A 19,312-nucleotide genomic window follows, 5' to 3' on the forward strand; every position below is an offset into this window, starting at 1 on the left:
ATACTCCACACACCCTGCATCCAAGAAACATGTATAAATTGTAAGGTTTGTTCATGAATTAATTTCTCTTCAATATTTTTATTTTTTGTTATTTTTTCAGGCGGTGTATTTTGACTTCTTTCAATTTCCATAGTTTTAAAATCTTATAACTTTTGTTGTTATTTTCTGATCAAAATCTTTCTGCCTATTACAAATTGGATGATGTTGTTTTTAAGAACATCATCTTATATGCCATTACTGGGCAGTAAAACAATTGTGTTTTAGACAAGTTCAAACGATCGCAAGTAGTCGACCAATTTTTTGATGAAAACTATTGTCTGGCAATTATTTTTCAGTCACTGTTGACAGATAAAATTTATTGCTAACATGGTTGACGGAAAATTGGTTGACATTTATTTGAGAAAAATCTGCCACTATTGAAACCTCTTCATTTCGTGTATACTTAGCTTCATGATGTTATCTATCAATAATTTTATTTTAGTAAAATTTTTAAAAAATTCCAACTGACAATTTTTAATAAAATTTCTGAAAAAAAAAAAATAGTAAAATGTGAGTGTTATTTTTAAATGAATTTCAGATTTGACGTCTCGCATTTCGCCATACAAAATAGAATTGGTGTCATTTACTATTAATCGCTACTAACTTACAGAAGGAAGTTCAGCGGAAATAAGGAGAAGTTTTTGAACTTGATTGTTGTTTATTTTGTGAAACTATATTAAAAGATGTGCTTAGTTTCTTTGACAAAGAAGCTATTCGTAGCAAAGGAACGGATGACGTTTGAAAATTACTCTTAATTTATTCCGCCAAACCTTCAAATAGCATAGCTAATGAGCATAACCAGAGCAATCCATATTTAGTTTGTCAATGTCACAAATTATTCAATTTATAGAAAATATAGTTATTAAAATTTATTAATTTGTTTTAGAAAAATCCAACTGGCAGTTTATGATAAAATACATTTAGATTAATTTGATCTCTCGAAATTTCTGATACAAAGCATTTTAAATATACTTTAAGTATTGTTTGCATTTTGAATTTTAGTTCCTTGAATGACAATTTGGTTTATGGAAAAAATCATTTCCCTATTTTTAAAGGCATCTAAAACTCTTTTCCTAATTATTACATTTGCGATAATCAAGGTTTTGGTTTTAATATATTGTATTTGATATCTCTTTCAAAGCAAGAAATAACTTTTAAATAACAAGAAAGTAAAATTAACTAAAAAAAAACATTTAAAGGAAAACGTCAACAAAATCTCCAACAGCTACTTTAGTTTCCTCGTGTGAAAGGGAATTATAAATAAAATAATTTTATTGGAATCACTTTTTCTCGCCGCATGCCGGCGCATTCTACCTTCTCGCTCTAACGTTCCCTTGCTTGCGGTTTGTTTTGTTATTTCGCTAAAACTTGCACCGGTAAAAATCTAAAAAACTGAGCACCAAAGCATTTTGCACATTTTATTTTTGAAGCCAACGACAACAAGCGGTTTAAAACCTGCGGTAAGTTGACCAAAATATTTGTTTTCCATTTATTTAGTATTAATGTTACCAATTATTTTAAAGCCCTTCAAGAGCTCAATTTAATTAAGTTTCTTGAACGTTCAAACCCAATAAACAAATAACAAAAATGGACAAAGAAGAATTCATTTCCATTACGCACTTTATAAATCCCCAATTGTTCTGGTACCACAAAGTCGATGGCCAAAATCCCGACTTCATTGAGTCGAAACGCATCGAAGACTCCGTACAGCTTCTGTACACGGCCAAACAGAGTGCCGCTCTCCAAGCTCATCGACCACATGTTGGCGAGATAGTGGGCATTGCGTTTGTCTCATGGAACAAATTCATACGGGCCCGTGTCATGCACATTGTAAAGTACACAAAAGCCCCCGACGAATACATTGTGTGGGCTCTCGACTACGGATTCCCATTCCAGACTAAGATGTCCTACATTCGCCAAATGCCCGAATTGTATTACAGACAGACGGGACACATCTGCATCGGAGGAATCGCCGATGTGCTGCCAGCTGAATTGGACTTTGATTTCGTCACAACCACAAGCCAGGTGGTGGTGAAACCTTCGTGGTCACAGCGCTGTGTTGAGATGCTCGAGAAGCTGCTGACCGATGCTGCTTCGATATCGTTTATTGAGTCCTTTCAAGTGGTAAATCATGAGAAGCAGCACTTTGGCGATATGAAGGTAATAACCCATGCGGGATCGACGTTCTTCGTAAGCGACTATTTGGTGCAGTTGAATCATGCTGTGAAGTGTGAGGGAAGCTTCCGGGAGAAATTGACCACCATGAAGACACATCGCATCCCCTGTTGGGAGACAAATAGTCGGGATATCAAGATAATTGAGAACAAACTGAATTCGCTGAATATCGAGATGGGGAAGTTCGATTTGTCAGGGTCAATGTCGGAATCATCGTGTGATCTCTTCTCCAAACAGAAGGTCATGGATTGGTGTGAGAGAAATCAGAATATCAATGATAAAACAGAAGAAACTGCTGAAGAGTTGATATTCACCAAATCGGCTTTCGATGCGACAGATATTGAGTTTGATGATTCGGTGAGCACTAAGAACGACATTGCACCTGTAAATGATGAAGAGACAATTATGAAATGTGCTGGAAAGGTTCATGAGCATCGGCGGAAGAAGTACGATGGCAAGAAATTGCCTCCCATGCCGGACACATCGACATTTTCCATGAATATAAAACAAAAACCAGATAAAGAAGAGAAAGAGGAGACAAGTCAACCAAATAGTGTGGTTAGCGGCGGTAGATCGGCTCGAGTGAGGATGTTATTGGAGCTGAAGAAGGCAGTAAGTAATATAACTACAAATTATAACTGTTATAATTGATTGAATAGGGTAAAGGTTTAAGTAATTGACTTGTGTATTGGTCTAAATAATTCGACAAAGGTATTGAATGTAGTCAACTCGAATGAGACTAAAGGTGAAACAGGTTGACAAACAATTTTATTATGGCTTTAATTTTTTTTTCTTGTCCATGTATCACTTTCGATAAATAAACAAAATTCGATGTTACTTACAATGCATTTGAAAACACGTCCATGCCCGGCCCTTTAAAAAAAATAAAAAATACAGAATCATTAATTTGGGATGGTTGTAGATTTGTATGTGTTCATTCTTGATGCATGGACGTATTTTAACTTTATATTACATCAATAAATCCTCTGCATCAAATATGATACATAAAAAAAGAGCCAAAACAAAAATTCAGATATTCAATGAATGATTTCAAAAACGTTCCCTTTTAGTCCAACGTTCGACCTTAAAGACGAGCTTGGCAGGGATGCCAAGACTAGACATGGCTCTATACAGCTCGGCCATGTAAAAGATGGTTCAAGATCGGGCAAACAATACTTAGGTTCCATTCATCGGGCATGCTTTCTTCCCACCATAACTACAGATAATTTGGTGCATGCTCCTATCCAACTTATCTCCAGCGCTTTAAAGAGCTCGGCATTCAAGCCATCCGCTCCAGAGGCTTTATTAGACTTCAGCTTAGATATGACAATCTTTACTTCTTCTAAGTCGGGAGGACGGGATTGTTGGCTTTCGTCGTCTATGTTGATTGGATCGTCCTGCCTGACAGCGGAATTCGTCGCCGTTATATAGTCTGCAGAAGTGCAGAAGTGGTCCTTCCATATCCTCAGCATTGACTGCGGTTCCACTATGATGTTTTCACTTTCATCTTTGCAGCCTTCGGTTATAGGTTTACGTACCTGTGAATTTCGTTTCACCTGTTCATAAAACTTTCGAACTTCATTCCTGCTTTTAAACCGCTCAACATCTTTGACGCTTTGCGTGCCTGTTGTTTGGCTGCATTTGCCTGCCGACATTCCTCATCAAACCAGGGGTTCCTTGTTGGTGGTTGTTTGAAACCCAGCACATCAGAGGCGGCTTCTCTAATTGCATCTTGGAAATGTTGCCACTGGTTTTCGATACATTGTGTTGGCGGCAGAAAACTTCGAGATGTTACTTGTAACTTGGTCGGAAAAGGCTTTGGCGATCTCTTGCGATTGTAGCCCTTCGACGTTGTACCTTCTCCCAGCACCTCCCTGTTTTGCCTTGGGTCTGGAAACCCGAAGTGCTAGCTTGGCTACAATGAGTAGTTGTTCGAGTCGATGTTAGCTCCTCTGAAAGTTCGTACATCCATGATGCTGGAAGCGTGTCAGGCGTCGATCGCAATATGGCCAATATTCAGTATGTTGAGGTGTAGAAAATGTTTACTGGTTACCACGAAGTTTCGCCCTGCAGCAAAATCTATGAGCCTGAATGATGCTGATGATAAATTAAAAAAAAAATAAATTGTAACAAGCTAATTTTTGATAAAAACATTTTTATTGAAGTTACTTAAAAACTGCCATAAAAAGTTTCTGTCGAATATCTCTGTAAATAGAATACCTCGTAACACAGGAAAGTTTACTTTTAAGACACTTTTTAAAAAAGATGCCTATTTTAATTTCTGGATTATTATATGTTATACATTGAGCAATATTTGGCTTGCGCTTATATTTTATGTATGTTTTCTTGTAGCTATGAAGCCGGTTTTCAACCTAATCTAACTTCTGATCGAATAAATTTAAGAATTCCAAATAAGCTATGTTTTTAGGACATCCACATCACCAAATAGAATGAAATGAATTGGGTGGTGCGACAGTCCATTAAAAACTAGCGCCTAATGACTTATAAATCAACCATTCCTGTTTAATGTTTTCAATGGTGGAGCTGGCCTACAATTTTAAGCCTAATCTGAGAGGCTTATTTGAGAAAGCTTCTTGGAGAATTTTTCAATTCATCGCAAGAGGCAGTAACCGTAAAAAAAACTTTAGATGCACAGGCAGGGATCGAACGCAAGACCTTTTTTTTTTAAATTCATTTTTATTAATTCAATCTTAAACCTATCTAAAAAATAGATAAAAATTCATAAAACTAGCTTAATTATTCATAACTTACAACTAACTTACTGGTCCCATACGGGCATTCTAAGTTAAACAATAATACTTACCTTTCAAAACCTATTTTAACTTCAATTCAATTTTATTTATTTTTGTATTCATTAGAAAATTTTAAAAACTAATATTAATATCCTTTTTTATTTTTACTTAAAAACTACTTAAAATCAGGTCCTATAATAAAACTTAAAACAAACTTAAACCACCTATTCTACCAATAAACTACTTAAAACTAGAACAACCACAGCAGCAAATCTAACTATCTAACATTTTTGTTGTTCATATTTTGTTGTCTTTTTTTTTCTTTATTCCATTTTTTGTTAATGTTTTTTTTTGTATTTTTGTGTTTGTTGCTTTGTATTGTTTGTTTTATTTCTTTTTGTGCCACCATGCCTATTCTACTTAAAACTAAACCCTTAAACTGTAAAACAAGTATGTAGGCTTAAAACCCCATCCCGACTACCCACTATCAAGTGCCGATTGAAGCCACCAAAACTGGTTCTCCTGCTTCATTCTATCAGTTCGGTCCCGTTCGGGGCACGAGTACCATAACTTTGGCGACAAGATATAATAACGGTTTTTGGTAGAGGGGCTTTTAATACAAGCATTTTTTACTATGGGAGGTGGGGGTCTATCTCCCACCGTTTAGGCGGTAGGGTTATACGGTTATACTTACAATTAAGTTTTATACCATTTTTTAACATTTGTCTATTAGCTTGTTTTTAAATCAAGTCAAAACTTTGCATAGTTTTTGAAAAAAAATAGTTTTAAAGTCAAAATTTTTGCAAACAAAAGTAAAAAAAAAGGGTTAAAGTGTAATTTTTCAATACTTCAAGATTAATTACCACTATTTTTATTTCAGAATTTATTGCTTTTATTTGTTTTTGATCAAAAACTGAAAATTAGATGATTTTATATCTTTCAGTTTTTAAGAAAATTGAAAATAACCACAACTACTATTTTAATTAATTTTTTTTTTTTTTTGCTTGACTGGTTTTATTTTGATAGTAAAAATGGTAGGTGCGAGTTTGGTATGCAACAGTGGGATCTGCAACCGCCCTGCTTGGATACACTAGGATTTGGGGGATACAAGTTGAAGTGCGTGCAAGGTAAGAAGGGAGCAAGGTTCGGTGGGTGCAAGATGATTGATTGATGGAAAAAAAAGTGTGGGTCTGCAACTAAAGCCCTTCGACGTTCGCAGTGTAAATGCTGAAGAGAGTCAGCGAATTCACCGCTCCCTGTTGAAGAGCATTTTTAATTGAGAATATTGTGTTAGAAGTTACATCGCCACTTTTGACATCCAACTTTCTACCGTTAAGCATATCATAAAGTATATACAACAATGGCTTGCTAATGCCAAGCCTACTCAGTTTTAGGTAAAGACCCTCTAACCATACGGTGTCAAAGGCCTTTTCCAAATCAACCAGAACAGCACCTGTGCATTGTTGTTTTGATTTATTCCATTGGATATCAGAAACGAGTTTAGACGCAGCATGAATTGTGTCATGACCCGCCTTGAACCCGAACTGTTTATCCGGAATTATTTTGTTGTCCGCAGCCCACTTAGTCAGAGCCCTATTTATGATCTTTTCGAAAACTTTGCTGATGCTCGGAAGAAGACTTATCGGCCGAAGATTTGACGGGTTGGAGTTGTCTTTCCCTTTTTCGGGAGAGGATGAACCACAGCGGTCTTCCAATGCACTGGATAATATGCATTATTCAGTCCATTGTTGAAGAGTTTGGTGTAAATGTAAATGTCTTAGTACAACGTTGGATATACCATCGACACCTGCTGACTTTTTGTTTTTTATTGAGTTGAAGATGACCTGAAGCTCAACCTTCGTCACTAACAAGGAACTTGGTCCCATTTGCTCGGCGATTATTGAATTTGACAAGGAATGCTCATTGAACCGCATGAAACCGCGGTTCTCAGATCGCCATTGTGTCATATCATTTCGAAGGTAAAAGTGATTAAGTAGGGCTCTGTTTTCCAGGTTGTGGTTGGGGCGAATGCTAGCATTTACCTCGTACACTTGCTGGAAAACAGCTCCCACCGCCTCCACTTTTTCCTTCGGATCTTCAATTATGTAAAAGTCATTGTCAAAGATGGCTTCTTCTTGATCTATTTGCGCTGTCCTGAGTACGTCCCTGTTCTCTTCAGTTTTTTGGAGTTTCAGACTCTGAAGGTCATCACCGTTCTTTTTTTCTGAATATCTTGTTGATTTTAGGGAACATACTAGGGTCACTCGAATTAAATTGTTAATTGGATAACCTGTAGTTCTCCTTGATCAACAGATTGACATTTTTTATTGACGACTTCAGTGTCCTATCCTCCAAGTCGTGTGGGTGTGTAAGTCGTCTGTACAAGTTTTTGAGTCTTGTCAGTAAGCCACTCTTGTGCCTACGTAGTGCGTCAATAGTCGTGTTTCTGTAAGCGTCCATTTGGTTCCGTTCTTTGTACACTAACCATCACGCTACGGGTACTACAACACTGGGTAATACAGTTCCGATATTTTCTTCAGTTCGTACTTTACGTAGGCGCGTTGGTGGTTTAATGTCCAACAATGTAAATTTGGTGCGAAATTTAGTCACAATATCCCGAATAGCCGCTTCAGAGCAGGCATTTTGATTATAAATGCCAATAATTTGCAAGCGCTGTTCGTTTGTAAGACGATTCATGGTTAAATTATAGAACAATCGGAAGATGTTTGACAGTGAAACAAAACACGAAACATGCGTTTTAAACTGTTTTAAAAAGTGATGCCAAAAAGATAATAGCTAAAAAATCACCCTTTATTATGTAGAAACTTTTTCTCACTCAGCTCCATCATTATTTTGGAATTATCGCTTATTCTTCTACGTTCAATTTGCTCGACCGTTCTTCATTTCCTTGAAAATTAAACCAAATTCCAACAGTGTCCGTTTTTGTTATAATTATTCTTGTCCAAAAATTGTGTTTTATTTTTGTTTTGTTTTCAAAACTGTCAAACAACTCGATACTCGTTCGAAAGTCAACATTTTTTGAAAACAAGTTGGTATAACCGGCATCCGAATAGAATCAAAAGTAGAATCGAGTTAGATAGTAGGGCCCCTGTTTTTGGTTTGATAGTTTTTTCTTAAGTTAAGTCATATTCCGACAAAAAATGTAATACCCCATTTGACTTTTAAATCTGCATTATACTAACATTGACTAATAAAATAGCATTCAAACTTTTTTTTTTCTTGAATATTTTCTTTCAACAGCATTCGAAAACTTTAGAGGCACAAGAAAATGAAATTACTCTTCAGAAAAAAATGGATGAACTAAATTTGAAAGCCAACAGTGAAACTGGAACAGATGAATTTCTTGAAAACTGCAAAATTGTAATATACAAAGAAAAAATAACTTAAAATTATTACAGAAAATTTTTTTGTATAAAACATTTCCTTTTTGTTTAAAGAAAAATTCTAAAGCCTTACAACCGAAATCACAAGCAACTGAAGGTTCGAGTACTAATAATAGCGATCATGGTAGTCATACATCATCATCACTTTCCAAAAGAAAACAACAACTAATGAAGGTAAAGGAAACGCATTCATTAGAACCATGCAAATATTTTATATTTATTCTAATTCAATTTATTTACCAGATCAAAGAAACTTATTGCCAACCAGTTGAAAATATCTTAGAAGCAAGCAATACACAAACGGATATGCATACGTTGGATGATAAAACTGAATCCAGATCACCAACAGGTTCAAAAGTTTCAGCACATGCACAGAGTTTGATGAATAAGAGAAACAAGGTACCAAAACGTTGAGAGCTCGAACACCAACTTAGTCATATTATATTTTTCAGATTCTACAACAGCGATCTAAGTCGGAGGCGTGTAATTATCTTGGCATCCAAGTTGAGCCAACACCACCAGCAGGAGTAAAGAACAAAAAAAGCCAAGGATACAAAATGCCTCTACATAGTGCAAAATTTAGTCGACTTGATTTTGTAAGTAATTCTATTCGAAAAAAATATATGTACAAGCAAAACATACAAAATTCATAAATTTACAGTCAAAAGGATTTCGTCAATATGCCAGCAATTCTGACTTCAAACCAAATGAAACATTCGATATACAAAAAGAACAAACATTCGACGATGAGGTCGACGACGACCCAATTCCAAAAGAGAAACCAACAACTGCCGATGATATTCGAAAACTTGTAAATTAACTTTTTTTTTAACATATTTGTTAGTGCTCCCAGGTCTTATAAGTTTGTTTGTATCCTTAAGGTAAATGAGGATCCTTTTAAAAATATGACAATGGTCCCAGCTGGATTTAATGTAGCCAAATTAGTTAAACGTCGTGACGAAGACAATCATTGGCACACAAAAAAATCCACCCTCAATGATAAAATTCACTCGAATTATTCATTGGAAGAATATCAAGCTATGAATAGTAATGACGTTTCAAGGCATACCGAAGATTATGAGGAGGATTTTTTTCGGCTTACTAGGTCTCGAAAAGAACGAAAGAAAAATTATGATGGGAATCAAATAGATTCGCCATTAAATAAGAAAGAAGATGGAAGGAAACTTCTTGACTCATCGTTGAATGAAAACAATTGTCCTTCCCCAAGAACACAAAACGAGACCTGTACTGATTTGTCTAAGAAGATGCTACCACAAGAGAAAAGTGTCGAAAAACACCTTTTAGATTCATCCCTCAACGACTCTGACTGCCCGAAGGCTATAACCCCAGAAGTTGTAACTGATTTGTTGACCTTCAATGAACCAATTACGAAAGTAGATACTTTTGAAGAATTCACTACTATCTCGAAATTGGTTGATCTCAGTTCACCTGAAAAGTCTGAGACTCCAGAAAAGCCTCCAGTTTTGTCAAAGTCATTTTTGGAAGAAATAAATCCACTCAACTCGGTGGTTGATTGCGGTGAAGATGCCCCTGAAATGTTGATATTCAATGACGAAAAAAAGAAGAAGGACGAAATTCGAAGAGAATTCAACATCATCTCAAAACTAATTGACACAAGTCCAAGTCAAGAGGATGGAATTTTAGATAGATCAGGTTCGTCAGCAGATTCGTTTTTAAAAGGAATGAATCAAATGAATTCCATCAAAGACACTTCGAGGGAGAAACTACTCGAGACCACCACCAGTCACGCAACGAGTGAAGAATCATTCGATACAAAACAACCAAAGCCAATGAACAGCAGGAAAATTGAAAGGTTTCTGTCGAGATCGAAAAAAAATACTCCCACAGAACTTGATGGTTATTCATCGTCGATTTCATCGTCTTCCTTTCAAAAACTTGAAATTCCCACCAGAAACCAAGAAGAAAAAGTAGAAAATCAGACCAATCATAGTTATGAAGCTTCCGAGTCATCAACATCATCGAACTCGATGAATAAGATCCAGACTCTTTCAAAATCAAATTGTGATTCCACTAAATCACCTGAACCACAGAAAAATCTTCCAAATGACCAAATAACAAAATCCTCACATTCCAAAGCTATCAAATCAAATCCTAGTAAAAATTCAGGTATCGAATCAACAAGTTCCTCATTGAAATCGCTTCTGCAGTCTCCCTGCTCGACACCATCAATCGATAGCGTAGGCACCGAGAAGAAGCCACAACAAAAAGTATCTCCAAAAATCCTAAGCCAAAAGGAGTACCTTCAGAGTTTGACCAGTTCCTATTTGCAATCCTATCAACCAATCATCCAAAATTTTAATCTCCCCGAAGTGTCGGGAGAGGCATCTCTAAAGACAAACTTCGTGCAACATCTTGTGTTGGCCCACAGCAAGAACAATGTCAAACCCATTGAACGCATGAAGAACGCCCTATTCTCGGCCGAGATCCATCAAGAAATGGAACAAATGCGATTGACGAAGATGTACCGCATCCAAGCTTACGCCTGGTCTCACTTAGTTCGTGGCAATTGCTTTTGTGTCATCAACACAAATAGGACGGGGAAAACTTGGTGCTACCTGCCTCCGGTGTGTAGTATGTTGAGTTTTCGGCTCGATTCGAAATTAATCCCTCAGACTTATGGTCCAGCTGTGATCATTATCGCCCCGTCATCGGTTCAGGTCGAGAGTATTGCTCGTCACTGTCGCCGGATCTTGGCCAGTACAACACCAAAAGTTAGCATTGTGCCCGCCTACGGGTTTCGAAATACCGACGAAGTAAAAATTGAGCTCCACAACGGATGTGGGGTGCTTGTGATCACCCCTCCATGTCTTCAACGCCTGCTCGAGGCCAATGAGAAGGAGAACCTTCTGAACATTCGTCGAGTGCAGACTCTGGTCATTGATGGCTTGGATAGTATTATGAGTGAGAATCCCGAATTTGATGAGACCCTCTACAAAATGATTTCGCCAGTTCTGGAGGACGAAAAGATTCCTTTCCAATTGGTGGTCACTTCGAGGACTTGGACTCGACGGTTTATAAATTTCCTACGAATTGGCAATCAACCGTTGCTGTGCATTGCTGACTATCTGGAGGCAGCTGTCTATGCCAAGGCTAAGGTGTCAATTAAGCTGCAAAGGAGCTCGGAGAAGATGTCTGTTGTGATGAAATGCTTGGATAAGTGCGCCTATCAGTTGGAGCGATGTGTGGTTCTGTGTAATTCCGGCGACGAGGTGTTCGAGGTTGAGAGATGCTTACGGGAGTCTGGATACATGTGTATGGTTTACACGGATCAAATGTCTGTCGATAGTGAGGATATGATCAAAGAATGGAAGGAGAAGGTAAGTTTCATGGTATTTTGCTGGTGTTCCACAAGGCAGCCATTTTGGTCCTCTACCTTTTGTTTTGTATTACCCATTATTTATTTCAGACGGTTTGCCATCAAATTCTCATCACCAGCGACGCTGTTCTGCCCGAATTGATGTTGCAAAACATCTGGACCCTGATCCATTACTCTATGCCGATGTCTTGGACAAAATTCAATTTCAGATTCTCGCTTTTTCTTGACAATTACGAGAATTTACTTATCTCTGATTTTGAAAAACCCTCCAAAGTGCCAAAGTGTTTGATCCTGTTGGACGAGAACAACAATCTTCAGCTGCCGCGATTGATTGAGTTCATGAAGAATCACAATCAATTGAAGCACATCCATCCGGATATTTTGAATGTTGCAGCGAAAGTTTCAGCCGATCGGGAGGAGCTGAGAGTTCAGCAGGGTGTTTTGATGTGTCCGAAAATTCTTGAATTTGGTTCCTGCGACGAGGCCAATCGATGTTCGTATCGTCATCAGCTGACAAAGTACGATGGACCGATTCAGGGAATTCCAAAGAGTGGAGAAATTCGCTTAAAGATACTCGAAGTCATCTCGCCGACTCACTACATCGCCAGGCTGCTGACCGCCAAGCAACAGGGTGCGTGGGAAGAGGTGAGACGTTCGAAGGAGTATGCAACGTTTTCGATGAAGATGTCCATGCACTTTATGGACGAAGACGCTCGGGTCATCCATTGGCCTCCGAGAGTCAGCGATGTTTGTATGTACAGAGATGGGGACACTTATCATCGTTGTCGTATCTTCGAAGTCCTGACGCCGATTATCTACGAAAGTATTGTCAAGCCTGTGAATGTCAAAGTCAAATTGATAGATTCTGGAAGAAGTATTATGTGCAAGTCTCTCGACCTCTTGGAAATGCCGGAGGAGTTTAAGGACTTCCCCGCCCAGGCAATCGACATTCGTTTATCGGGTGTGGTTCCGTTTGACAAGGAGCGCGTTTGGGATTCCAAAAGTATTCGGACGGTGAAGAATTGGATCGTCAGTGATGTCACAAGCAACGATGTTCTCCAAGCTACCATTAATTTCGTCCTCATGGACATCATCTGGGTGAATAATGTTGTCCTAATGGAACAGCTGCACGCGATCAATGGCTATGCTCTGAAGATAAACGTCCGCCGATCACTTATAGGAAGGGGCTTCGCTTTGGAAGATGGACAAATACATTCTATAAAGCAAACAGCCATGGAGAATAATTTGTTGAAGCCGGATCCTGGTGTACTGCAGGTGGTCAGACCGGAAGAGGAGGAGAATCTACTGGAGTTCTCGACGGCTTCTTCTGAAGACAAGAACAAAAGTAGCTTCTGCGAGGAATTGCAATCGCCAGTTCCAGCGTCGAAAACAGAGGAGACATTTAAGGTGAACACTCCTTCTGTGGCCTCTAGAAGTTCTGAAGCCTCGAAAACAAAAAAATCCCCAAAGATCAGAGAGGAATGGTCATCAATTGAACTTGATGAACTATCTCAGGCAAAGATCGTGGAGCTAAACAACACTAGTATGTTCTTCCTGCGCCTCCTAAACAAGGAGGACGATATGAGAGATCTGGAAGAGCACATACGCCTCGAGAAGAAAACACCCCTCCACGACCCACACCCGTTACAGAATTGCTTGGCTCCACATGGAGGTTGCTTTCATCGGGCCAAGATACAGCGCCTTCTAGTTGACACTGATGAGGGTTGTGTCAAGGCGAGAGTGTTCTTCTGTGATAACGGCTTGTTCCGGAACATTCCGCTGGAAAATCTTCGCTCGAGCAACAAATCAATCATCGAATTTATGCCGTTCCAAGCTATTGGCTGCAAACTTACAGGAATCAATCAAGAATGTGATAACGAAGAGATCCAGGACTTCATTCAAATTGAGGATAGCGTCCATTTGGCTTATGCCGTCAAGGAGTTGCCTCGCAACGAGGATGTCTTCGACAGCCGGTACTATGAGATAATCCTGTACGAGTGCTTCACTGAGAAAAAGGACATACAAATCAATAAAATGCTCGTGGAGAACGGACTGGCAAGCTACATAGAGGATACTAAGCATTTTCTGGAACTCGAAACTGAACTAGATTTCGAGAATTTTGAATATCAGGAGGAGGATTCTTATGATTTTCAGAGTTTCTTGGAGAGAGTGAAGCAACAAATGGACGAAGAAGATGAAGAATTTATGAATGAATCGAGGCAAATGATCGAAGATCAAAAGGAAGCAGCGAAGGTCGAAGAAATCACAGAAGACGTCTCGCAAGATGATAAAAAAGATGATGAGGAGGAGGACGAGCCAAAAATAATTGATATAAGTGAAGGTTTTCAGGGGACATCAAATGAGATTCAAGATGATTTGAATTCCACACCACCGCCATTGAAAGCTCTTCACAAACGTCCTTCCACCACCTGGCACGAGACAATGTGTATGATATACTTGGTGATTCATGCTCCAGACATCGACGACTACCACCTGGAGGTTCATCCACAAAGTGTCATCTACGTAGCTATCGTGAATGGCGAGACAAATGTCCTAATACTCAATCTTTTGGGCTACGTTCGACCCGACTTGGTTACCCACGAAATTCGTGGTCTTAATGTTGTGGTTCGTTTGGTTAAGGATTTGTACATGCCATGGCCAAGATTACTTAAGGATCCAACAAAATTCTCATGGCTAAAGTATAACTTCAATGCAATTGACATGATCCACGAGGAGGAGATGTTTGGCAAGTTGGCCCAATCGAATAAGCGACGTCGCTTGAGTTGCTCCAGCGAGAGTTCCACAAATAGCAACTACTCAAATCCCTGTGAGACATTTACGCCAATTGTGAATAACGATCAGATGCATGATCCAATGGCGGAGCTTAACTAAAAGTGGGTGAAATTATAAATTATTGGAGTTTTAGAGTTAAGTTTTTTTTCATTTTTATTTTGTTTCTTAAATCATTATTTTTGTTTCTAAAACAAAGACAAGTCCATACTTAAAACTATTACGTGTAGAACACAGTTTTTTTTGTTTATTAATTCTTAAAGTTAGTCTTAGAGAATTCTTCTATTCAAGTGTTACCATAAAATAAAGCCATTTAAAATATGTTTTCGTTTTTCATTCTTTAATTTTGAAGGATGCAACCGGACTGGGTGTTAACCCACACAAAACCGATTTAGTCTTATTTTCTAGGAGATACAAAATTCCATTTGTTAACCGTCCCTATATTAAAGGAATCCAATTAAAATTCTCAGACGAGGCTAAATACCTGGGCCTTGTGTTAGATAAAAATCTAAATTGGAAACGCAATGTACAGGAAAAAGTCGAAAAAGCTACTGTAGCTCTCTTTTCTTGGAAAAAAGCTATTGGTAATAAATGGGGCTTACAATCCAGAATCACGCATTGGCTATACACATCGGTAATCAGACCGATTTTAACGTACGGTGTGGCAGTATGGTGGACTGCTTTAGAGTAAGGAATAAACCGGGATAAGCTAAATAAAGTCCAACGTTCAGCTAGCCTTTGTATAAGCGGATCGCTTAGCACGACCCCATCTGCGGCACTGGACACCTTACTCTACCTAACACCTCTTGACATATTTAGCAAGCAAATAGCTGCAAGCTCTGCTAACAACAACATTGGCCACTCCGTAATTCTTGGGTATTTAGAATCAATTCCAAAGAACACAGACTACACCATCCCCCAACTGCAATTCGACAGAAATTTCCAAATTTCTACACCTCCCAGACATTCCTGAAAGATGGGTCAATCGATTTTTATTCAGATGGTTCAAAAACAAAAGAAGGGGTTGGTGGAGGTGTGTACTCTCAACGACTGAAATTAAGTCTCTCATTCCGCCTTCCCAATCATTGTAGCGTGTTCCAGGCGGGAACTTTTGGCGATAAAAGAAGTCTTGTCCTGGCTAAAAGAAAACGTGATATCAACATCTGATATCCGTATTTTCTCAGATAGTCGGGCTGCTATCAAATCCCTGGACTCTGTATATACTCACAATAGCTTTTAAAATTTCGGGGGAACAAAAATGTTTCGGTGGAAATGTTTTCCGGGCGAAACTCACAATAAGGCTGAAACTTTAAACATTCCATAACTGATCATCTCGAATGGAAAGGCAGATGAACTCACCAGGAACGGTACAGTGCAGCCCATCCTACCACGTCTGGCACATACTAGCATACCAATCGCTGCTTGTAAATTGTTGCTAATGCAAGACGTTGTACGGAGGGCAGTCACCAGGTGGAACAACATCACCACGTGTCAGGTTACAAAAAACATCTGGCCAACACTGGAATTAAAACGTTGCTATCTCTAAGCAGATCGCATATAAGCTCGATAATAGGTGTCATAACCGGACACTGTCTAATAGGAAAACAAGCCACGCGACTAGGCGTATTCTCAAATGACTTCTGCAGAAGCTGTATGGACGAGGAAGAGGAGAAAACAATTCTTCATCTTCTCTGTACATGCCCTGCTCTGGTTCGAGAACACAAAAATTACCTAAGAAAATTCTTCTTCAACGATCTAAATCATATCACCATAATCAGCCTCTCACGTTTCGTAAGTGACTCAAACTGGTTCCATTGAGCTTAGGAGGAAGCCTTAAGATTTATGTGGTATCACAATGGTCCATTAAACTGGCCTAAGTGCGTCCGTCTCCATCTTGAACAGCCACTTTAACCTAACCTAAGGATGCAGCCAACAGATTCAGGTCAACGTATGCTCTGGCCTGCTCTACTATCTCGATGACATGTCCGATGTCTTCTCGTTGAGTAGATCAGTTCAGAGAAGGATAGAACCTGGTAAGGTATTCCACATTCGCGTAGAACGAATCTTTGTTAATAACAAAACGGCCGAAATTTAGATCAAGGCTCAACTGATGGGCATCACTAGAAGCGTGAGTATTACATTTAAATTGTTTTAGAGAAGGAACTAAACTATCCATTTTAATGGAGCATCGTCCGTTAAAATAAAAGTAACACAAAATTGGGGCCCAAAATTTTACGACGATCGTCGAGCTACGTAAATGACTCAGGCAATTTGCCTGAGTGATAGTAATGATAATGTTATTAATCATTTTAAAAACTCCTTGAATTGTGTTTAAGGGGCTTAAGAAGGATTCTATAGCACCAGTCCACAGAGGGAAGTTGTAGTCTTGAAAAGATATGATTTTTTTAGATTGTAGCCAGATCAGAAGAAAATAAAAATTTCTTGCATCGTTTCAGAAAAGCAAGCAATTTTGATAAAATAGCAAAAATAGTGCAAGACTTTGTTAAATGCCTTTGAAATATCGAGATTTCAGAAGAGTTTGAGTACTACAACAACAACTTGATTGTGCTACCACAAGGCTAGAAATAGATATGTTTCTCGGGTGCTAACCGATAATCAGATTTCCATGTTTGTGGTACTTAGTCTTTGATTTAATCATATTAATTGAAACACTTTTCTACCGTCACGGTTATTTAAACTTGACTTAAGCTAAAAGTTAACCAGCGTTTGTCTGACTTTGGAAGGAAGTGGAGTAAGTGCAATTGATCGATAATTAAAACGGGGGATGATTTGCCTTTTTTTGATATTAGCTGGACAAATTCTAGTTTATATCTACTCAAAACGTAACCTGAAGAAGAGCTGGAAAAAGTTCACGCAGAAGTTTTGTCAAAGTTGAAGACGTACAGCAGTACGAGTGCATCCTATAAAATCATTAACAATCTTAACTACAGACAGAGTCATTACGCTCTTTGGCACCGTTGAATGGACGGCAAACTATCCAGAAAAAAAATAAGTTTGCTCTACTTCAAAAACTAAGTAACTTATTGCTAGGGATGAGGCATGTTAGGGGGAAAATTATTTTCTTGGACCCATGAGAGCCCCATTTTGAATGGAGTATTCATTAATCAGTTACATAACGTAAATGGTGAGAATAAAAAGGAGAGGACGTAACGAGTTGCCTTGGAGTACGCCAGAGGTACTAAGAAAGAGTAAGAGAGAAAAAGTATCTGAAGTAAAAAGTATCTCTAAGTAAAAAGTAATCCATTTCATGAAAACCGGTTCGAGATCGTAAAGACATACATTTCACATATTGCATTAAAATAAGGGTTTCACCCTAGATGAGAAATACATACATAGTTAGTTTTTGGTAATAGCTTCTTTTTGTTGTTTCTAACATTGTGTACAAAGTTTAATAAGATCCCGTGTGTAATTACACACCGTCAAAGTTCTTGAAAACAGATTTTTGTCATTCTCTCCGGGGACAAATGCCAAGGATCGAGCATATTTTCAAATGCATAAGATTCCATGCAGTTTCTCAAAATTTCTCGCTTTTGATCCTGGTTCACTTAACCGAAAATGCTGCCTAAACCATCAGGTTGCCGCCACCTTGTTTAATCGTCTTCAGCGAATATTACAATAGTATATGTACTTAGGATTAAACTCTTGGTCATATTGACGGCAAACGTGGAAACGTGCCATCAGGCTCGAATCAATTAAACTTTTATGCTATCCATAAAAATATATTTTTTTCAGACTTGTAACGTTTTGGGCAGCTACTCTTTGGTAAGTTCTAAACAGGGTTTCTTCTTGCAATGCAGACATATAGTCTTGAAGTTTTCGTAATATACATATTTTTGAAGCTCTTATATTAATTAAATAAAAAACAGTTTAAGGCTTTGAAATAAAGGGTGATTTTTTTGAGGTTAGGATTTTCATGCATTAGTATTTGACAGATCACGCGGGATTTCAGACATGGTGTCAAAGAGAAAGATGCTCAGTATGCTTTGACATTTCATCATGAATAGACTTACTAACGAGCAACGCTTGCAAATCATTGAATTTTATTACCAAAATCAGTGTTCGGTTCAAAATGTGAAAATCCGCTTTTTTATCGACAAATTTTGTTCAGCGATGAGGCTCATTTCTGGTTGAATGGCTACGTAAATAAGCAAAATTGCCGCATTTGGAGTGAAGAGCAACCAGAAGCCGTTCAAGAACTGCCCATGCATCCCGAAAAATGCACTGTTTGGTGTGGTTTGTACGCTGGTGGAATCATTGGACCGTATTTTTTCAAAGATGCTGTTGGACGCAACGTTACGGTGAATGGCGATCGCTATTGTCCAATGCTAACAAACTTTTTGTTGCCAAAAATGGAAGAACTGAACTTGGTTGACATGTGGTTTCAACAAGATGGCGCTACATGCCACACAGCTCGCGATTCTATGGCCATTTTGAGGGAAAACTTCGGAGAACAATTCATCTCAAGGAATGGACCGGTAAGTTGGCCACCAAGATCATGCGATTTGACGCCTTTAGACTATGGCCGAAATGCTCGAAAAAGTTACCCAAAATTGGACTTTCCGAATGGACCACCTAAGACGCAGCCGCGGTCAACATTTAAATGAAATTATCTTCAAAAAGTAAATGTCATGGACCAATCTAACGTTTCAAATAAAGAATCGATGAGATTTTGCAAATTTTATGCCTTTTTTTTTTAAAGTTCTCAAGCTCTTAAAAAATCACCGTTTACAAAACAATTATAGACAATATAGCCCCAAAACTACAGATGGAGG

General features: G+C 38.3%; 1 protein-coding gene across 1 annotated transcript; it reads left to right on the forward strand.

Moving 5' to 3' along the window:
* Positions 1-1,382: 1,382 nt before the first annotated feature.
* LOC129947155 (putative ATP-dependent RNA helicase TDRD12) lies at positions 1,383-14,840 on the forward strand. Its single transcript, XM_056057603.1, has 9 exons — positions 1,383-1,499; positions 1,563-2,826; positions 8,229-8,348; positions 8,426-8,545; positions 8,615-8,770; positions 8,824-8,967; positions 9,033-9,182; positions 9,253-11,730; positions 11,820-14,840. Exons 2-9 carry the CDS (start codon positions 1,627-1,629, stop codon positions 14,619-14,621), a joined length of 7,170 nt encoding a protein of 2,389 aa, XP_055913578.1. The 5' UTR covers positions 1,383-1,499; positions 1,563-1,626; the 3' UTR covers positions 14,622-14,840.
* The last annotated feature ends 4,472 nt before the right edge of the window (positions 14,841-19,312 follow it).

The sequence above is a fragment of the Eupeodes corollae genome, chromosome 2, assembly GCF_945859685.1.
Source record: "Eupeodes corollae chromosome 2, idEupCoro1.1, whole genome shotgun sequence".
Classification (NCBI taxonomy): Eukaryota; Metazoa; Arthropoda; class Insecta; order Diptera; family Syrphidae; genus Eupeodes; species Eupeodes corollae.

Excerpts from the sequence above, each read along its gene's own strand:
- LOC129947155 (XM_056057603.1), top strand. The coding sequence starts at position 1,627 with ATGGACAAAGAAGAATTCATTTCCATTACGCACTTTATAAATCCCCAA. Across the intron at positions 8,771-8,823 it reads TGATGAATAAGAGAAACAAG|ATTCTACAACAGCGATCTAA; the intron begins GTACCAAAACGT and ends TATATTTTTCAG. Across the intron at positions 9,183-9,252 it reads CCGATGATATTCGAAAACTT|GTAAATGAGGATCCTTTTAA; the intron begins GTAAATTAACTT and ends TGTATCCTTAAG.